The sequence below is a fragment of the Pyrus communis genome, chromosome 6 (genome assembly GCF_041283825.1).
Source record: "Pyrus communis isolate YQ-2024b chromosome 6, ASM4128382v1, whole genome shotgun sequence".
NCBI classification, from domain to species: domain Eukaryota; kingdom Viridiplantae; phylum Streptophyta; class Magnoliopsida; order Rosales; family Rosaceae; genus Pyrus; species Pyrus communis.
Genome location: NC_142570.1, coordinates 10925127 through 10943708, shown reverse-complemented (window position 1 = coordinate 10943708; position 18582 = coordinate 10925127). Strand labels below are relative to the sequence as shown.

Here is an 18582-nt window from a genome sequence, read left to right as displayed (position 1 = left end):
GATTGAGTCTGAGTTGATTTCAGGCTTAAAGAGTACGAATTGGCTTGAGAGTAGAGTTTGTATGCTTGTTTGTTTAATCGGTTGAGTGTCCTTGTCTCTGTTGTTTCTTCTCCCTTTTATAGGCAATTTGGCCCGAAGGTTAGGGTATTGCTCTTGCCCAAAGGCTCTTGATGGGTAGTGAGTCATCAGCTTTTTACATGTAGTGCCACTGGAAAATGTTTCTTGGCTGATAGTAGGTTAGTCTCCATCACTTATCACTTCAGTTATAGACACGTGTTTTATGTCTTGGCTGAAAAGGCTTCGGTTTACTTCTGAGCCTGATGCTAGTGCTTCGGGCAAGTCTTCCTTTAATTTGGCATTCTTGGGCTTTCATTCATTCAAGCCTAATATTCAAATATTAACCCAAACGGTAACAAATTAGTTTGGTAAATATTTAACCCTAAGATTGAGTAGTTTAGTTAAACAATCTGAATTAGTTTGTTGTACATCTTGCTTAATAATATAATATCGGCTTAGCTTAACTCCTAATTACATATCAGCTCTAGCAACCTCTGCCACCTCATCCAAAAATTCAGATTCGTTCAAGCTTCTTCTTTCTAGGCCATCTTGCACAAGAATATATGGATGCTACAAGCCAGCCATTCGTGCGCGAGCACACATAGAGTAGTAAGAGAATGAAACAATGGGAAGCACGATCGGCTAGAGGAAGAAAAGATGGCACTAGTATAGAAGGAAACAATGGGAGACCTTGATATCTCGACTACTCCTACGTTGCCATTAAGCATTGTCCTTCTCGATGCTACCAGAAACTTTGAGTTGATTAATGTTCATATTAGTATAATGTCATCTTTTTAAGGTTTAAATCTAAAGATCCATTGACTACTGTTACAGATATTCTAACATGGTTTCTAGGAGTCACTGGAGAACATCTTAGGATGAAATTTTTTCGTTACAATGAAACACAAATGATCGAGTAAACAAATTGTTGAATCGTTCTCAAGCCTTGTAAAACGTCTCATTTGTTGATTGAGTGAATTGCATGATCTTGTCTTTCAGTTCATTAGTCTTCTGAGTTGAAAAGAACTTCACCAATAACTTGTTTTGAATGTCATTCCAACTAGTCAGGGATCCAGGCCTAGTCATGTCTTTGCTTTGTCATTCCAACTTGTTTTGAATATGCAGCCATGTTGATTTTCAATACTTAATCCTTGTTAAAGGTAGAAATAAAAGATAGTTTTAATTGATTAGTAAGAGTTCTATCCTCCCAATACTTCGCTAATTAGAACTTAATGGATTGCACACTGATAAGCTTAAGGCTTTGGAAACTTAAGAAGATGGTGAGGTCAATTAATTAGAGCATCTCCAATAGGAGCCCCTACTTGGGGACTCCCACCACCACCTTTTAAGGACTCATTTAGGAGCTTTAGAGGAATATTCGAGTCCCTAAAAGAATATTGTCTACAATGAAAATTCCTTATACTATAATCCCTAAATGCAGGGACTAAAATATTAAAAAAAAATTATTATTCATATCATTCAAATATTGTAACCATTGATAAGAAACAAATAAAAATAAAAAATAAAAAAAAACTATCTCTACCATTGATTTTTCAAGAATTATAAAAAAAAAATGCAAATGAGAAGTTAATCCAATTGGGTGGGTTCAAAAAATAAGGAAAAAAAAACATAAAGAGCAGCACCGTTCCCATTCAAAATTAATATGGAGTCCACTATTTGAGTCCCTATCTGTAGTCCTTACATTTAAGAATTTTGAGGAGGTATCCAGCGAGTCCCTATGTATTGAGATAATTTGAGGACTTCAATTCTAGCCCATTGAAAGTCATTTGTCCCTATATTTAGGGACTATACGGTTGTAGAGACTCCATTTAGGGTCACCATTGCAGATGCTCTTAGTGTGGGTAGGTTAAGATTAGTTAATTAATTATATGTACATATGATATTGTATTGAGCCTTAAAAGTAATTTTCGGGTTCCTAGGACCATTGGGTATTTAACTCAAGTTGTGCATGACAACTTAAGTGGGAGATCCCAAAAGACCCACCTACGCTAAATGGCCGGTTTGGGGAGTAAAATGGCCAAGGTTTCACACAAATGACCCACCTATATAAGCCACTTTATAAATACATCTAACTTAGCGGTTTTGGAGAGCAAAGAAAAGGAGGAAAGCCACCATTCTTCTCATTCTCTCCACAAAACTTAGCTACTATGAGGAGAGAGTGCTAGCACAATTCTCTCTTCATATATAGTCATCTCATCTTTTTTTCGAATCAAGGTTGGTGAAGATACGTAGAGGTCATCTATCATGGGGACTTTTGGAGATCTTACTCACACCTAGAAGAATGCAAGGAGAGCAAATGAAGGCTACATCTTTGAAGGTCTTTTCCTCAAAGGTGATAACGTTAGTTCTAGGAACCAAAGAGAGCTTCAAGAGTATTATCATATCATCCTTCCACTTTTGTTTGGAACAATATCAACCCTTAGGCCATGAAGATTTTGTAAAGGATTTGGTTTTTGAATATACGCATATCTAGCTTTTGCATTTAATTTGATTTTAAGCATGAGTTAATTAACGAATCCTCTAATTCCATACATTTTTAACTTCAATTAGGGAATTGGTCATATCAATTTACAAATTCTAAATTTTGTCCAAATTTCAAGATTATTTCCTATCATCCTAACGAACAGTAAGTGAAAAATGGTAAGACATAAAAATGGGAACGCCCAACCAAAATTCAAAATCTATATTTCTGTATATACAATATTTGAAGAAGTACTAAATCGCAATATTATATAATATAGTTAAAGAACATAAATTAACTATAACTAATCATCTATAAGGTTTTTCTTAGAATTCCTATGTTGTTGAACGACCAAAATTGAACCATTGATATTAAGATCCGAAGAAGCCAAGAGATCCCCAACAGTTCCCAATTCAGGGCACTCTTCCCAGTCACTTAGTTCAGTTGTCAATGGAGAGTGTCCTCGTCCGCCCTTCCCTACTATAAAAAGAGAATACAAGTCCCCTATGTCTCTTAGAGCTGCCACTGTTTCTGCTCCATTGTTCACCTGCTTTTCAACATACCCAACTTTACCTGATGCCACATACCTAGCCAACAAATTAAGAAACAAATGTTTAGAATATATAAATTTGCAAAATTTGTTAAATTAATTTAAGACCTTTTGCCTAAAATTATATGAGACTCAATTATTTTTATTTTTCGAGAGTTGCTTTTAAGATCTTGACAATGCGAATTACGACATGTATGTAGAGAAAAGAATTTGTAGCTAATAGTTTAGCTAACTATAGTCTTGCTCTACACCTATGAAATCACTATTTTGATAATCCTCCATCTTGTTCAAATGTTTGTTTATGAGAATCAACTTGGGATGTCACCTAGACTTATTTTTGCTTTGTTTGTTTGGGCTATAAGCCCCGTTTTCAACCAAAAAAATGATATGAGATGTCCCATATAAAGTGACAAATATTAGACTTCCATATCCAAATTAATTAAGAAAGAGTCGTACGTACCCATTATAAAAGTCATTGAGAAAAGCATTGTCAATGTCATTCCCGGTTTCTAAACTCGACAAAGCCATGAAAACTTCAATGTCATTATTCCCCAGTTCATTCTCCACCTTCATATTCCTCGTATTCGACGATTCTGCTGGCAGAAACCTAATCACTGTCAAATTAACTCTAGGATGATTCGCGATCCTTGTACTCCAAGCAATCGCCTCGCGGTCATCCGGTCCGCCAAAGAAGAGGGTTGCAACATGTTGCACAACGTCCACCGTGAACAACTGCGAAAACCCTAGCGCCCCAGCAAGCCCCTTTTCGACAATAATCCCAACGGAACTCGGAGCATGACGAAGAATTTTTTGGTTTGTCGTCCGCACCGCCTCTTTTCCAGATTCCATTTTCCCGTCGATTCTTTGATGCTTGTGAAAGGGCAATAAAATGATAGTCGCACGCAAGTCCTCGGCAGCGCTGCACACGTCCTCATGCAAATTCGACACTGTCGAGACGGCCTTATTGAGGTTGATTAGTATTCGAGTCTCAGCAGTGAAGGCATCCACAGCTGCGTGGATTTCGAGCACATCGTTTCCACCGTACTCTTCTTCGTCGCTCATTTCGTCGGCCTCCAGCTCGTGATACGAAACGTTGGTGCGGCGTTTCCGATTCAGCTCGATCAGGTGGGCCATGTAGGGCATGATGGAGGCTGTTTGGGAGCCCCGCATTGAGGCGATGACCGAGAGTATTGCTGACATGTGGCGAGGGCCGTACACACAGGCCAGCAGTCGAAGCTCACTCTGATCGGGCTTTTCCAGCTCAAAGCCAAGGGATGTGTGTGTATGAGTGAAGAGTCTTTCTTCTCTTTTCATTAACAAAGCCACAACTGGCCCTGATATTACGGTGTTAATCACTATTGTCATTAGTAACAAGTTGTAAGCCGTCGGGTTCCAAGTCTGAAACAATAGAAAAATGAAAATTTAATACCCAATTAATTTAGGTAAGGATGCATGGAATTGGTGCATGAAATCTGCAAATAAAACTACTTACACCACACGTACGAAACAACCAACTCATTTGAATAGCCGTGTCTCGTGTCTGTTATTCGAGATGACTAGTGAATGTGGTATAAGTAGCGTTATTAAAGTTTCCTCTCGGCCGTTTGAAAGATGGGATCAGCAATGTAGTCATTAAACATGTTACTGATATATGCAAGATTAGTCTTTTGCAGTTGAATGTGCAATAAAAATTTCCAAACAACGTAATCGAAGTTAAGAACCTTACAACTAGTGCCTTTGAGGCGCTGCCAACAAACAAGATATCAGCATGTCCCTTCAAGCTCAAGACAAAACCAAGGAAAAGCCCCTCATTTGGTGGAATCTTCAAATAGTGGCAAACCGCAAGAGTTCCACCAATCTTGCTACTGAGGCTCAACAGCACAAGTATGAACACAATCAGTACATTTCTCCAGCTTTTCAAATGACTCGCATCAAATTGGAAGCCAATATAGCCGAAGTAAACTGGGAGTACAAAGTTGTGGACAGAGTAAGTAAGTTTGTGCAACAAAGTTCTTGCCGTTTTGCCTTCCTTGGGGAACACCATGCCGGCAACAAAACAAGCTATCACACTGTTAAACATGCGCATTTCAATGATCATTGAACCAGCTATTAGAATAGATAAAATGAGAAACACCTCGGGGTTTCTGAGGTACTTTTGCTTATTGGTTCGTTTGTTCAACCAGACTGCCAAGTACTTGAACCCAAAAAGTATTGGAACCATGCCTAGGAGGATCAAGAAGCCATCCCGTATATTAGTAACTTTTGAGAACGCGATGATCAAATTGAAAACAAGTAAGCAGGTAAGTTCGACGACCATGGCTGCAGATGCTGCCAAGCGACCAATGTCAGAAGTTGAAAACCTTAACTCTGCTCCTAAGCGATTGACAACTGGTGAAGATGTGTACGCTACAAGTAACATGATGCAAAAAACGAAACTAGCGTTCAGTTTGGCATTTTCAGCCATTAAGTGCTTGGAGATAAAGAAGGAGGCAACAAGGCCAAAAATGCCGCCTACTGAGGCACCACCGTAGGCAACGATACACACAATGCGTAGGTTGTGGCGTATATAAGCAATGTCTATCTCCAAACCGAATAGGAACATGAAGAGAATCCGGCAGAAGAACCCGAACATCTCGTAGTATTCTGCAGCAGAAGCTTGAAAGAAGAATTCTTTTATTTCAGAAATATTAGACAACCCAGACGGACCCAACACCAAACCAGCCTGAATATATAAAACAAAATAGCATGTACATGCGAGTTAATTTGACATATTTTGTTATGAGACGACCAACCAAAATCACATGTTAATTGCGACCGATGATTTCTATTAACAAACCAAACTAGCCTGATATAACATATGTATGCGAGTTAATTTAACATGTTACGTATGTTATGAGACTATAATCCAAATCCCAAGTTCGAACATTAATACCCTCGATGAACGATTCGGACCGACAAATGTATTTGCAGATGAGGAAAATGATATACTTACAAGAATCTGAGCAATGGGGCCTGGCTGTCCCAAGGCCTTGAGAAGAATGTGAAAGAAATGTGAGATGACAAGGATGCAAGCTACTTGCATGCCCATGGAGGATAGAGGGTTGACCAAATCGTCTTGGCATACGAATTTGTGAGTAGCCTCCATTTTTGTGACGAGTATGGAAATTAACGTAAATGAATATGCTCAGAAATATTGTATATGGATCGGAGGAGGAGACAAAAGACCTGCAGATTTGTTTTGTTGTCAGAGATGCAACAAAGAGGTTATGGTTGTGAGGAAAGAGGTTATGCAATGAAAAAAATTATTCCTCTCCCACGGCCAGAGGAGAGAGAGAGGATTTTTTTTTTTTTTTTTTTTATCGTTTAATATGCCACGTGTCGTCATTTCCAGATGTCTAGTAAATTTGACATAGTCAAGCTGGTCTCCTTTTTCCTAGCCCAAAGTTATACAGTATAAAATTAGTTTGGTACAACATTTTAACCCCAAGACAGCACAAACAGGTAAGAAAGAAAACTTAGAACACAATCCTGGACATGTACTATTAGATACAATCATCCAAAATTTTAAGTTTCATATTATCGCTTATTAACCATCGCAGACGAATGAGCTTCGTTCAGAATTTGACATCACCTTATCTCTCAACATCTGTCTTTCTTCGGCGGTCCAATCAGCTATCATATCTAGCACATTTTGTGGGAAAACTTCATCGTACGATAAACTAACCTGGGATTGTAAAGAAAATCACATTCAGCAGCATGTAGTATTTAAGAACAAATGAACTAGTCCATTTGGCTGGCGACTCGAGCTATGCTGCTGGTCTTCTTACCCAACCTTAGGGCCGGAATTCCCTTATGGGGGTCTTTGCTTAGCTGCTGGGGTCCTGGAGTCTTTCCTGGACCCTTTTCTTCTTGTAGTTTCTAATTATCTTAATGAATTGGTCTTTGTTAAAAAAATATAATTTACATTTACTTACTGTAATATATGAATTAATAACATCAATAATACGCAGATTAGAATTTAACATCAGGGTTGTTTCTTCTTCCCCTGTCACGTACAACCACCCTCTTCTTTTCGATTGATAATGCCAGAGCTCGACAAATGCATCGTCGTAAGCAATGAGCTTGGAGCGGAGCTCAAGTGGTTAAGCGTGTCTAGTTTAACACTGCATCGAACTATCTACCATGACATGAGACATTGCCACTTTTACCACACTGAATAGCATAACTATATACATGACTTAGGTTTGTTCATCAGGATAATGAGTACGCCTCCCTGCACCCAAGTTCGAATTCTTCTAGTTTCAAACTTCGCATGTAAGAAAAACAAATAACATATCTATTCAAGTGGGATGAAACAAAGATGAACTTGTGTTCACTCTCTCCCACAAAATATCATTAGGTTGTTCAAATGGATTCATCTCAACAAGTTTGAATTATTTTAACCTTCCAAGACTAAACCGGAACAATGATTTGACAATGTTCGGTCCAAAGTAAACGTCTACTCCATGCCTAAGATTTACATCACAAATTATTCCTCTGTAGAAGGCACAAACTGAAAGCAGCTAAAATGGAAAATAGGATTACACCTGAAAATTTGAAAAGGTTTACACACAAAATGACGCCGCTGAAGCCGCCTCGTGCCTCAGTAGAGTAGCTCCTCGAAAACAGGGTCCATCTGTTGTCCCCATTTCCCATTGTACAATTCCAAAAGCTTCTCAGCTGGTGTTACACCTGCAATATAATTAACGTTCGACGTAAACACCATATTCCCCCGAAAAGGAAAACCTATAGAAACTATAGTGCACATCATGGTCGATAATAGAAAGTTGGCTTGGCTTTTCGAAAGAGATGGTGCAACAGCGCGATCATATGGGAAAATAGAAAAACAAAAGAGATACGAGAGGAACTCCCCATTACATACCAGTTCTAACCACCTCCGCCACCTCATTCAAGAATCCTGTTTCTTTGAAGCCTCGTCTTTCCAGGCCATCCTGTAGAAGAAAGGATGCCATAATCTGGTCATGCACAGACAAAGGCTCACAAAAACTTAAAGAGAGCACGGAGAGAAGCACAATTTACCCTTGCCAACTTTACAACATCTTGAGCTACATGCTTGAGCAATCCATCCCGAAATGGCGTCTTTAGACCAGTTATGGGGACCTACTAAAAGTAACTTTACAATTAGGTTTGCAAATTAATCACTGTTTAGAAATGTAAGAGGTTTATCTCTAATAAAGAACAGAAGTATGAAATTTATCCTGTAGTTCAAACTTCATAAATAAATATAGATTTGAAGGAAAGCTAAACAAGCAAATTCTAAAGCCGTGCAATTTCGCTATTGATTTTATTAGGAGAAAACAGAAAGACAGAAGGTTGGTCACAGGTTCAGAAGATTAGCAAACGAGAAAGAAATTAGTAAAACATATCACTAGATCCCTATAGCTGGACTTTGACCACAATGGCTAGGCCGTCTAATTTCCCTGGCTGCCCACATTGTGATTCCATTCCAGCACCAAATGTCTCTTCCTAGGCCCCAAAAGTGGCATAAAACAAATTACAAACAAGTGCAAAAAACTAGCAACCTGACAGCATATGCCGTATGTGCAAGTGTCAACCACTCCCCAGGGTGATTTTTTCTCATCTTTTTCAAACGCACATAATGTCTAGAATAGAGCTCAGATGACACAAGTTTGAATTCTTGCATGCAAAGATAAATGAAAAGGAGTTCTATACTTTCTTTTCATTAAGACAAACAAATGGGCTTTGTTGTATAGGATCACCTTATTTCTCAGCATCTGTCTTTCTTCAGGGGTCCAATCAGCTGTAAGGTCTAACACATTTTGTAAGGAAACCTCGTCGTACAAAATACCTACCTGAAGTTTGAGACAAAATCACAATCAGCTTATGTTGCTGGCTATTAGTAGTTAATAGCATAACCTGCAGAAGCTAGATAGCTGTCATTCAGAGATGTTTTAGCATTTCACAGACAACACATGAGACACAGAGGATAAAAAAAGAAACACCGGTAGATATAAGATGATAATTATTTGTTCTATCTGTACGTAATTAAGAGAAGATAATGTTAATAAAAAGTGAAATATTTAAAATGTACACCTGTGACTTGCATATAAGTTCAGATTAACTAGTTATGTATAAAGTGTCACTTACCCAAAATGCGGGCAAAGCACATAATCTCCTCCAAGGCCCTCCATCAGCACCCCTCATCTCCAAGTATCTTTTTAGCCTGACCTGAATGAAAAAATAAATATCATATAATTAGGGAACAGCATTCGAAAACATGAGGAGGTAATTTGATTATTTGATGCTAGCATCAACCTCAGGGAATATAGTTGTCAAATGATTCTCCCAATCGTTCAGGGTTGGCAATTCACCCGGAATGCAAGGAAGCTTCCCTGCCAAAAAGTCCTGTATGGAGATAACAATACCAATGTCTTCAAAAAATTAGTAGCTTCAAACAAAGATAACTACAGAAGAAAGCCTCAAATTACAAGACCGTAAAGGAAAGATAGAAACCCGGAAGGTCATTCCAGTGCAATCGATATACTTCTTGTTCCGATAAACAAAGTACATGGGAACATCAAGAGCATAATCTACATACTGCTCAAACCTGCATATCAAATAATATAAAATAAACAATACATATAAAAATAATTGAATCATTAATAGATAATTGTACAACTTCGAACGGCGAATAAGCCTTCAGTAAGCAATGACCACACAAAAATGGCCACTAAAGTTACAACTGGAAATCAATTCAAGCATTACACACTATGTGCGGAGCTAAATAGTATAGACGATAGAAGTTAAGTGAATATATATATATATACACACACATATATATATTTATATATCATCTAGAACCATTCTAAATTCATTATACCATTCATGTACTCCATATTTCAATTCTCCATACAAAACCATTCATATAAAAAAAATCATTAACCAAACACAAACCAGACATAACTCCGTTTTTAGCATCCAAATAGAGCAGTGATAGAAAGTATGACCAACGAGACTATACTTTGGTAAACAGCCAAAAGTTGTATATCCAAAGACCAAAATTGCACGCAGACCAAACATCAGAGAATGTTCTCACATCAGGTTTTGATTTGTTTGGCTGATATTTTTAAGAATAGCACATTAATGAACAAACAAAAAAGCAGATAAGGCATAACAGGGAGATCAAGGACCTGTTTCTTAACAGACACTGAACTTTCTATGCTAAGTGATGTCATCTATCATCAAATATTTGGATTCTGAAGTACAAAATTCTAGCCACAAAAAGCAAGTACTAATTCTTAAAGTACAAGTAAAAGCCTTACCCAAAAGAGTCATCAAAAACAAAAGGAAGCATGCCAGCGCGATTATTGTCCGTATCAGTCCAAATTTGGCTGTTCCAACATGTAGAAAAATCAATAGAGATGCCAAGTCTCAACGAAAAACAATACGGACACCACAGAAAATTTTAATAGCATATATACGACAAGAACATGAGAACAATAGAAACCTTCTCATGCTTAGAAAACCATTTGGCTTTCCTTCAGTGAAAGGTGAATTTGCGAATAGAGCTGTTGCTATCTGTTTCATTTGTTGAGAGGTTAGATACCACATAAGTAACAATTTTACATCAAAACAAGATACCACAATTCCTCACAGGCTGCAAGGCAAGACCAGCACGAAATTTCCTTATCATGTCTGCTTCAGAACTGAAGTCCAGATTAACCTAAAAAGTTGGTTGGGGGGAGGGGGGGGGGAGGGGGAGAAAGGATTTGCATGAGCTACAAATATTTGATTCCTCACCAAAATCAATGGAATACCAGATTATGAAACATAACTAGCGTAAGAAGTATTCATCAAAAGTACCTGATTAGATTAGTAACAAAGATCTTACCTGTACAGTGCAAGTTCTGAACATCATATCAAGTCCAAGGGTGCCAACTTTTGGCATGTAATTTCTCATAATATCATATCTTCCCTGAACCAAAATTCTCAATCAGCATGCAACCAAACTATATAAAAGCAATGAAAAGTGACATTATTAAAGCTTTTATTAGACCAAATTGGGACAAGAAGTAAATACAGGATGAAATTTCAAAAGCAGCATTTGATATTAGCATCTAATGACAAGAGTTACTCATCTAATGACAAGAATTACTTTAGAAGAGTGATGTGCTTTGGTGTTCCTTTTCTCATTATAAAACTAATAAGAGGTTGTTTCAAGAAAATGATTAAAAATTATCCATCAAATAAAGCTGCAACCCTTCTATAGCCTTCCAATAACCAGTAAAGTGGAATAAAGAGGAATGCTTCAGCAACTGTGCGGCTGTGCATCTCAATTTCCAATCTAAACAAAAGATGGGTTCGTGCATTGCCATATGGTTGAGAAGAGGATTCAAAAATACCTTGGGCATAATAGGTATGTCCTTAAGTCCCCATTTGGGCTGAAAACCAATTCCAAGAAATCCGATTCCCATTTCCTCTGTAATTGCTTTGACCTAATAAAAGTTAATAGAGAACAAATTTACTCACCAAATACAAAACAACAATAAAAACAACAAATAGAAACTTCATTTGTCAACTAGACTTTACTTAAAATCAATTTATGCATGAAATATGACAATACTTTGCACTTCATTGTAAAGTACTGTTGTTTTTTCTGACCTGATAAAGGTGCGAATTGACTTCAGCACAAGTTTGATGCAGTGTCGCAAGAGGTGCGCCACTAAGTTCAAATTGACCTCCAGGCTCCAGTGATATGCTTTGCTTACCCTGTCCCATAATGTCATATATTTTTTTTCAAATGACAAGGGTTTCATGATAACTAATTTCAAATGGAAATATGAGGATGCATGAGTTACAAAGGGTTACGGAATATTAACTTCCGTATGACAGATAATCAAGGGAAGTAAAACAAATTATGAGCATCATCTAAAGTTGAAGAATAGAAGAAGAATACCTGTTTGAGTCCAATAATTTTGTCGCCTTCCATAACTTTTTCCCAATCAAATCTCTCGGAAATAACATTAAGTAACTCGGCTATTTGTTCATATTTTATAGGACGTAAGGTCTTTAGCTCAAAACCAAATTTCTCGTGCTCTGTGCCAATTCTGAGGATTGAGCAAGTGTGAATTTTCACCTATGACTAGTTATCCAACAAACTGGGTAATAGAGGGAGATATACAGAAATAACACTCTGTATCCTCACTGACTTTCAATCCACATTGAATTAACAACAATCGCATAACAAAACCACTACTGTAAATAAGGCAATAAATACCTCCATTTTTCCTTAGACTTGCATCCAGAGAAAAGATATGCTACAAGATCCTCTTTCGTTAGTGGCTCAGTAGCAATTACTGCATCTTCTGTTGGAGGACTGGCAGCAACTATCACACTCTGCCCTCGTTTCTGTCCTACTCCTGCATTGTCTATATGCAAAATCTGTGTCTTCCTAGAAGAAGAATATGACACAGAAGAGAAGCCAATGGAATTTTCTTTCAACTTGGACGCCTCTATATTGTTTGCCCTACTGAAAACCACAGTTTGTCCAGATTTATACCGAAATAGCTCAGTACGGATGCAGTATGATGAACCCGTCTGTGAAAGGAGTACCATGGCCGCCCCTGGAAAATCGTATGCAACCTCTCAGTCAACTATACTTTACAAATTCAAGGGAATCAGATAAAATTTAGCCACCCAGAGACCTACTGTTGCCCTCTCCTAGTAAAGGCCTATCTAAATGATATACTTCTTGCATTGAATTTCCATGTCAAAGCTCAGCCTTCTTAAAAGTTTAAAACCAATGATATTTTTATTTATTTTTAATACAAACAATATATGTCACATAGTACTACGGTCTAGTGGTATTCCTTTTCATTTGTAAGTGAGAGGCCTTAGGTTCAATTCTACCCAAAGGAAAATTTGAACCATGTTATTGCTAGCCCATTGTGAGGCTTTAGCTCACTCCCCTACCCCCTAGTGTAGATATTGTCGTTTATTAAAAAAATACAAACAATATATTTACGTGAAGACCACACATAGGCCTGCCATAATAATTTGGTGTCGAACTCGCCATCCCCCAGGAATCGAACCTATAACTTCCCACTTTCTAGTGAAGATGAACAGCACCGAAACATAATACTAAGTGTCAAAAACCGATGTCATTAATAATTTCGATTCTCCTTCCACACATGCGTTCTTTCCCTTAAAAAATCAAAACTTTATAACCCCCACTAACAAATTAGAATATTCAACCACAGCTACTACACTCCACGCATAACAAAAGGTGCAAAACTGTATAATTGAATGGCCCAACAAAACAAATACATACAAATAAAAAAAACCCCATAAAAACAATAACACAAACAGCATTATCACAGGATATCAAAACTGAAAATCAAACATTTAACGTTTGAAATGTTAATTGAATCAAATCAATCGAAACCCAGAAACTGTGCATGCAAGATGCAACCTCCCACCGTAATTAACACAATCAAACTTCAAAACTGAGGCTCCTAAGATCAAAACTTGGCAACTGCAGGTAGTGTTAAATTACTCCAAAAGTAAATTATCAGATAAAAGTAAATTCATTGGAGGATTTACCTGGAAATCTGACAATACAGTCGCAATTCAAATCTAGGACTCTGCAAGAAGCTTCTGAGGATGGCTCTCAGATAGAGAGAGAAATTCAATAGAGAGAGAAACTGGCTCCTGTTTGCTGCTGATGAAAAGGAATCGCAAGCAAGTGTACTTAGATGACAAATTATATAGCAGCGGGGCTCAAAGTGGTTCGGATCCTCTACGGATTTGTTCTCTCTGGACTCTTAATACCATACATTGACAGCCGTTCAAGTAATAATGTGCGAAACAAAGTTTTGGGGACGAGGGACAGAGCGGAAGGGGTGGAAAGCACGCGCCGTGGCTGAGAGACACGATGTCGTTTGGAGCCAATTAAAAATAAATAAAACTTTGAGCCACCCGATTTTACGTGGAATGAGGATTCTCGAGAATTCCGGAAATCCTTTCAATCGCATTCGTTTATCGTATATTATGGGTTAAAAATTATTATAAATTTTTTTATTTAAAGTTAAATATAAACGGTACCTGATAAAAACTAACCGCATGATGTACGATGAACGGATGTAATTCAAGAATCCTTAAAATCCTCACAAAGAGGATCCATAGACGGTCCTCATTCTTTTACATGAACATCTGAGATTTTTTTAGTCCAGAGTGTTTCGGAGAGAACTGAACCAAGTCCTTATTTTGGTCCGTTTGTCCTAAGTTGGCATTCTCAACTTGTACTCCTACCTCGTTGTTCTATTTTCTCGAGCATTATTGTTTCACCCATTACAAAAATTTATTATTTTCTTCGCCTACTATTATTTTTAAATAACTTCTAAAACATATACAAATTTTTTTATTTTTCATTTTTCAATTGTTTAAATAATTATCTCATTAGTAAAATGTTTGAACAACTATTATATATGATTAAACTAGAAGAATTCTGAACAACTACTATACATAATTAAACTAGAAGATTAAAAAAATGAAGAAAATATTTATTTAAAGGAATTGAGATAGTTGTAGAGAGATGGTGAACAGAAGGATCTTGTCGGTTTCTTGTATGAATTCGAAAGAGAAGAAGCAGGTTTCGCTTGAAGGGTATGTGGAGGCGGCGGACGACGATGATTTATCGAGGAATAAGAGCTTGATAGATGAGGATCTCATCGAGTTCAAAGGGTAATTCTTGGTGTTAAATTTTTTATTAAAAAGTGATTCGGTAGATAAGACAGTAAGTGGGACGTTTATCAACACTCCATTGCAAAATGTACACATACCCACAAATATTTGGTAACTACTTTATGCCATTCAAGGGAAAAAATAGAGAATAAAAGCCTACTTTGCAAGTTATTGAAAACTCTGGCCGTCTACAGGAAAAACCAAAGAAAAAAAATTTTCTGTCGCCAATCCTTGCCTTCGGCTTTAGGATCGGCGACAATCTTCTGAAAGTCATTCTTGATCTCTTCCTTTTCATTTACTTTGTTTGATGTAAAATTGTTGTATTGAAACGTTGTAGTCATCATCTTTTGGCCCACACACATAGCAACCACAAGGTTTTGAATTCAATCACCACATTCGATATAAGGCTGAAACTGAAAACCATTAAAGATGTCTGATTGCATCGGGACCAGGTTTAGCCAATATGACACCATGGATTTAGCAACTGCGGTAATATGGCTCTCTGATGTCTTGAGCATGTGGAGTGGCAACATGATTTTACCCTTTTATTTTGTTTCTATTTAATATTTTTTAGGAATTGTCTTGGAGTTCAATTTTGATTTCTCTCTTTAAGAGAGTTTGCTAGTTGTCTCTAGGAGGGTTGCTTGATTTTAATTTTCGTTTTGGTGTGCTACCCCTTTTGGATATACGTGTGTAGGGTGGAGCTATTTGATTTGTTTGATCTATTTCACTTGGTGTTTTGGGATCATGGCGGTGATTAGATGATGTGATTAGACTCATGGGCATCATACTCTTGCCCCAATATATGATTTGAGAATTTTATTCTCACATTATCTATGTGTATCACGGGTTTAATGGTTAATTGATCTGTGTAATCTTGTGGTTCTCGATGAGCTCGGACAAGTGCTTAAAGTCTACTAATTACTTTGCAATTAATGACGCTCTATTGTAATATTTGTAGATCTACTTTGCAAAGACCCTTTGGGGCCGAGTTCTTCACAATATGTATTTATAATGCCTTTTTTTTAATGAATGAAATATCGTACTCCTCTTTAAAGTATTACTCGGCAAGTTAAGCAATTGGTTATTGAGGAAGCTAAATGATGGATTAAAGTTAGGTCAACGCCATTAAAGGATCCACATACAAAGTGTAACGGTTCGACCATCTATTGAAATAGTCATTTGTTGTCGATAATTCATAAGCTTTTTATATATTTAAAAAAATGGTCTTTGAGATAGGCATGACTCATCACTTTTGCCCATGATAATGAAAATCCATAAAAGTGCTCCCTAAGTTTGTCCACTCTAAACCATTTTGGTCATTTTGTGAAAAATATGTCAATATCCTCGTTGAATTGCCATGTGACCACCTTTTAAGGGTATTTTTGTCAAGCCAACTCTACCACTTAATAAGGATATTGACAGATTTTTCATAGAATGAACAAAATGATTTACGGTGAACAAAGTCAAGGACCACTTCTATCTATTTTTATTGTCATCAACCAAAATGAAGAATTATGCTAACATCAAAGATCATTTTAACTAAAAGACCTAACTCATAAAGAGTAAATAAACCCGACAGTGAAAGGTTACTGCGTCGATCGGCCCGTATTAGAATGTGTTTATCAAATTTGTTTAAAACAAAAACAAAATTTGAAAATGGCGTAGAATTAGAAAACCTATAAATGTGTGCAAGTTTTTGACCCAAAATTTATGAATAAGTTAATAAGATCACTAACTACTTTCAATCACACAAAAAAATTAAGAGTAATGTTGCGAGACTAAATTTGCAAACTAAATTATATGTCACAAATATGAATGAGCACGTTTATCAACGGTTTAAGTAATAAATCAATCATCAACTTCCATTTCCTTTAGTTTTTAAAAATTTATCTACAAATTTAGTCTCCTTAGCACTACCCAAAAATTAGGCATATTCCCAAAGAAAGCTGGCCAAAACTTTTGGCCAATGAGAAGAATTGTAGCTATCGTCTTTTTAATTGCCGAGAACATCTCACTCCAACTTTTTTTTTTCCATAAATTTGAATAGTCTCTTAAATTGAGATTTTTTTTTTCCACCAGCTATCATAAAATTATAATTTAGAGTACATAAAAAAAAAAACAACTTAAAAAGAATATAGAAAGACGCTTGTATTTGTGGAAAAAAAAAAAACAATACACAAATTGTATGATTTCTCATGAATACGGTTGATGTCAATTTGATGTTTTCATCTACAGAACATGTACGTTGCAAAATTTATGCCAATTTTTTGTTTTTTTTTTATTACTTTGGGATTGTGATTTGTGAGGTATTTGATGACGAAAAGATACTAAGTGCTTGGAGTCTTGGAGATGAATACCATATTATATGACAAAGACTACTTATAAATCGGACAAGAATATTCTTTTTCAAAACTTAGTGGAATCTATCACCGAACAATAATCTAATGCTAATTCAAACAATTAGGGTCCGATTTGGGTGAGGCATAGCATAGGTTCTTTCGTGAAGCCTCTCAAACATTTAGTACCACTATCTTAATTTTAATCATTTATTTTGGAATATTTTCTTGATTTGGTTTTGTACTTTTTCCAAGAAGCACGTTAAATGTTTTTTTAGAATTTACTTACATTTTTACTAAGAATTGGTTCCAAAAATATTTTCACTAAAAACGCTTTTAGTTATTTCAAAAGCACATTCAAACAAATTCTAAATTGATATCGATCAAATTCTTCATTCGCAATATTTAAACTTAAAACCTCTAATTACACATAAAAAATTCATGTTTCAGTACTGAATGGTCCATAACTATGTATTAAAATAAGAACCTAGGTGATAGACACATAATCATGTTGTCATCCATCACGTGGATTGAAAACTCGATCCAATCCTTTTCTCTTGTGGTAGCATCATGGCATTCAGCCAATGCTATTATTTTTAGAATAAGATTACCTTTCCTTCTAGTCTCTTTCTTATTTTCAACCTCATATTTAAACAGTTTTAGTTAAGTCACATTAACGTTTTGTGATACTTTTTTAATAATAAGAAGAAGACAAAAAATTTATGAGAGAATAAGAGAGAAAGAAATAAGAATAGAAGGAAAGAAAATCATACTCCATTATTTTTTTGACTTTATAGTACTACCAATCCTTGGTATCTTGGCCCCTTACAATTGACCAAAATAGACTAGTTGCTTTTGCTTTTGTTTTGTGGCGGTAGGCGGCACCTTTGTTTTTAGTAAAGAATGAATTCCGTGAGGATCACTTAACATTGTTTCAGTAGCTCGGGACTTTATGTGAGAATGAACTCGTTTTATGTGAGTCACTCTCATAAATAACGAGTAATATTGTATTTTTGTTTTTCAAGTTAAAAGTCATGGTTTCAACCAATTTAGTTAGTTAGCAAGAATTTAATATTGTTTTCAAAAGTTTTCATTTTACATTTGGGATTTCGAATTCAATTCTCTTTCCTCGGCCAACATGGAGCCACAAACTCGCGTCCAACTCTCAAATGGCAAACAAATACTTGATCAATAAGCTCGGTCTCTTACTACTCATGACTTGTTCTCAGAAACCCAAACTTCGAGTTCCCTTCTCCCAAACCATAAGCCTTGAACCGGTAACTTCATATGAAATCGAACCTTCGTTTTCATAAATAAAAGTAAATAGAAAAAAAATCTTGTGAAGTCGAACAGTTTTGAAAAACGATAAAATAATCTACGCTAAATTCATC

General features: G+C 36.4%; 2 protein-coding genes across 3 annotated transcripts; both read right to left on the bottom strand.

Annotated features, from left to right (window-relative positions):
- Window positions 1–2732: 2732 nt before the first annotated feature.
- On the bottom strand, window positions 2733–6408 carry LOC137709896 (cation/H(+) antiporter 2-like). The gene is made up of 4 exons (XM_068448877.2): window positions 6082–6408; window positions 4816–5811; window positions 3550–4487; window positions 2733–3126 (listed from the first exon to the last, which is right to left on the bottom strand). The coding sequence occupies exons 1-4, from the start codon at window positions 6232–6234 to the stop codon at window positions 2844–2846; spliced, it is 2370 nt and encodes a 789-aa protein (XP_068304978.1). The 5' UTR covers window positions 6235–6408; the 3' UTR covers window positions 2733–2843.
- Window positions 6409–7426: 1018 nt separating this feature from the next.
- On the bottom strand, window positions 7427–14042 carry LOC137710696 (glutamate--cysteine ligase, chloroplastic). Of its 2 annotated transcripts, none has more exons than XR_011065002.2 (16): window positions 13713–13850; window positions 12388–12733; window positions 12067–12217; window positions 11772–11879; window positions 11513–11605; window positions 11002–11085; window positions 10765–10833; window positions 10618–10688; window positions 10433–10501; window positions 9624–9717; window positions 9426–9515; window positions 9258–9338; window positions 8870–8962; window positions 8169–8252; window positions 8011–8080; window positions 7427–7820 (listed from the first exon to the last, which is right to left on the bottom strand). XR_011065002.2 is itself a non-coding variant. In XM_068449797.2 (16 exons), exons 2-16 carry the CDS (start codon window positions 12723–12725, stop codon window positions 7732–7734), a joined length of 1581 nt encoding a protein of 526 aa, XP_068305898.2. In that variant the 5' UTR covers window positions 12726–12733; window positions 13713–14042; the 3' UTR covers window positions 7427–7731. The 2 variants fall into 2 exon arrangements, 1 of the variants encoding a protein (XP_068305898.2); XM_068449797.2 differs by having other exon boundaries at window positions 8169–8249; window positions 13713–14042.
- Between the last annotated feature and the right edge of the window lie 4540 nt (window positions 14043–18582).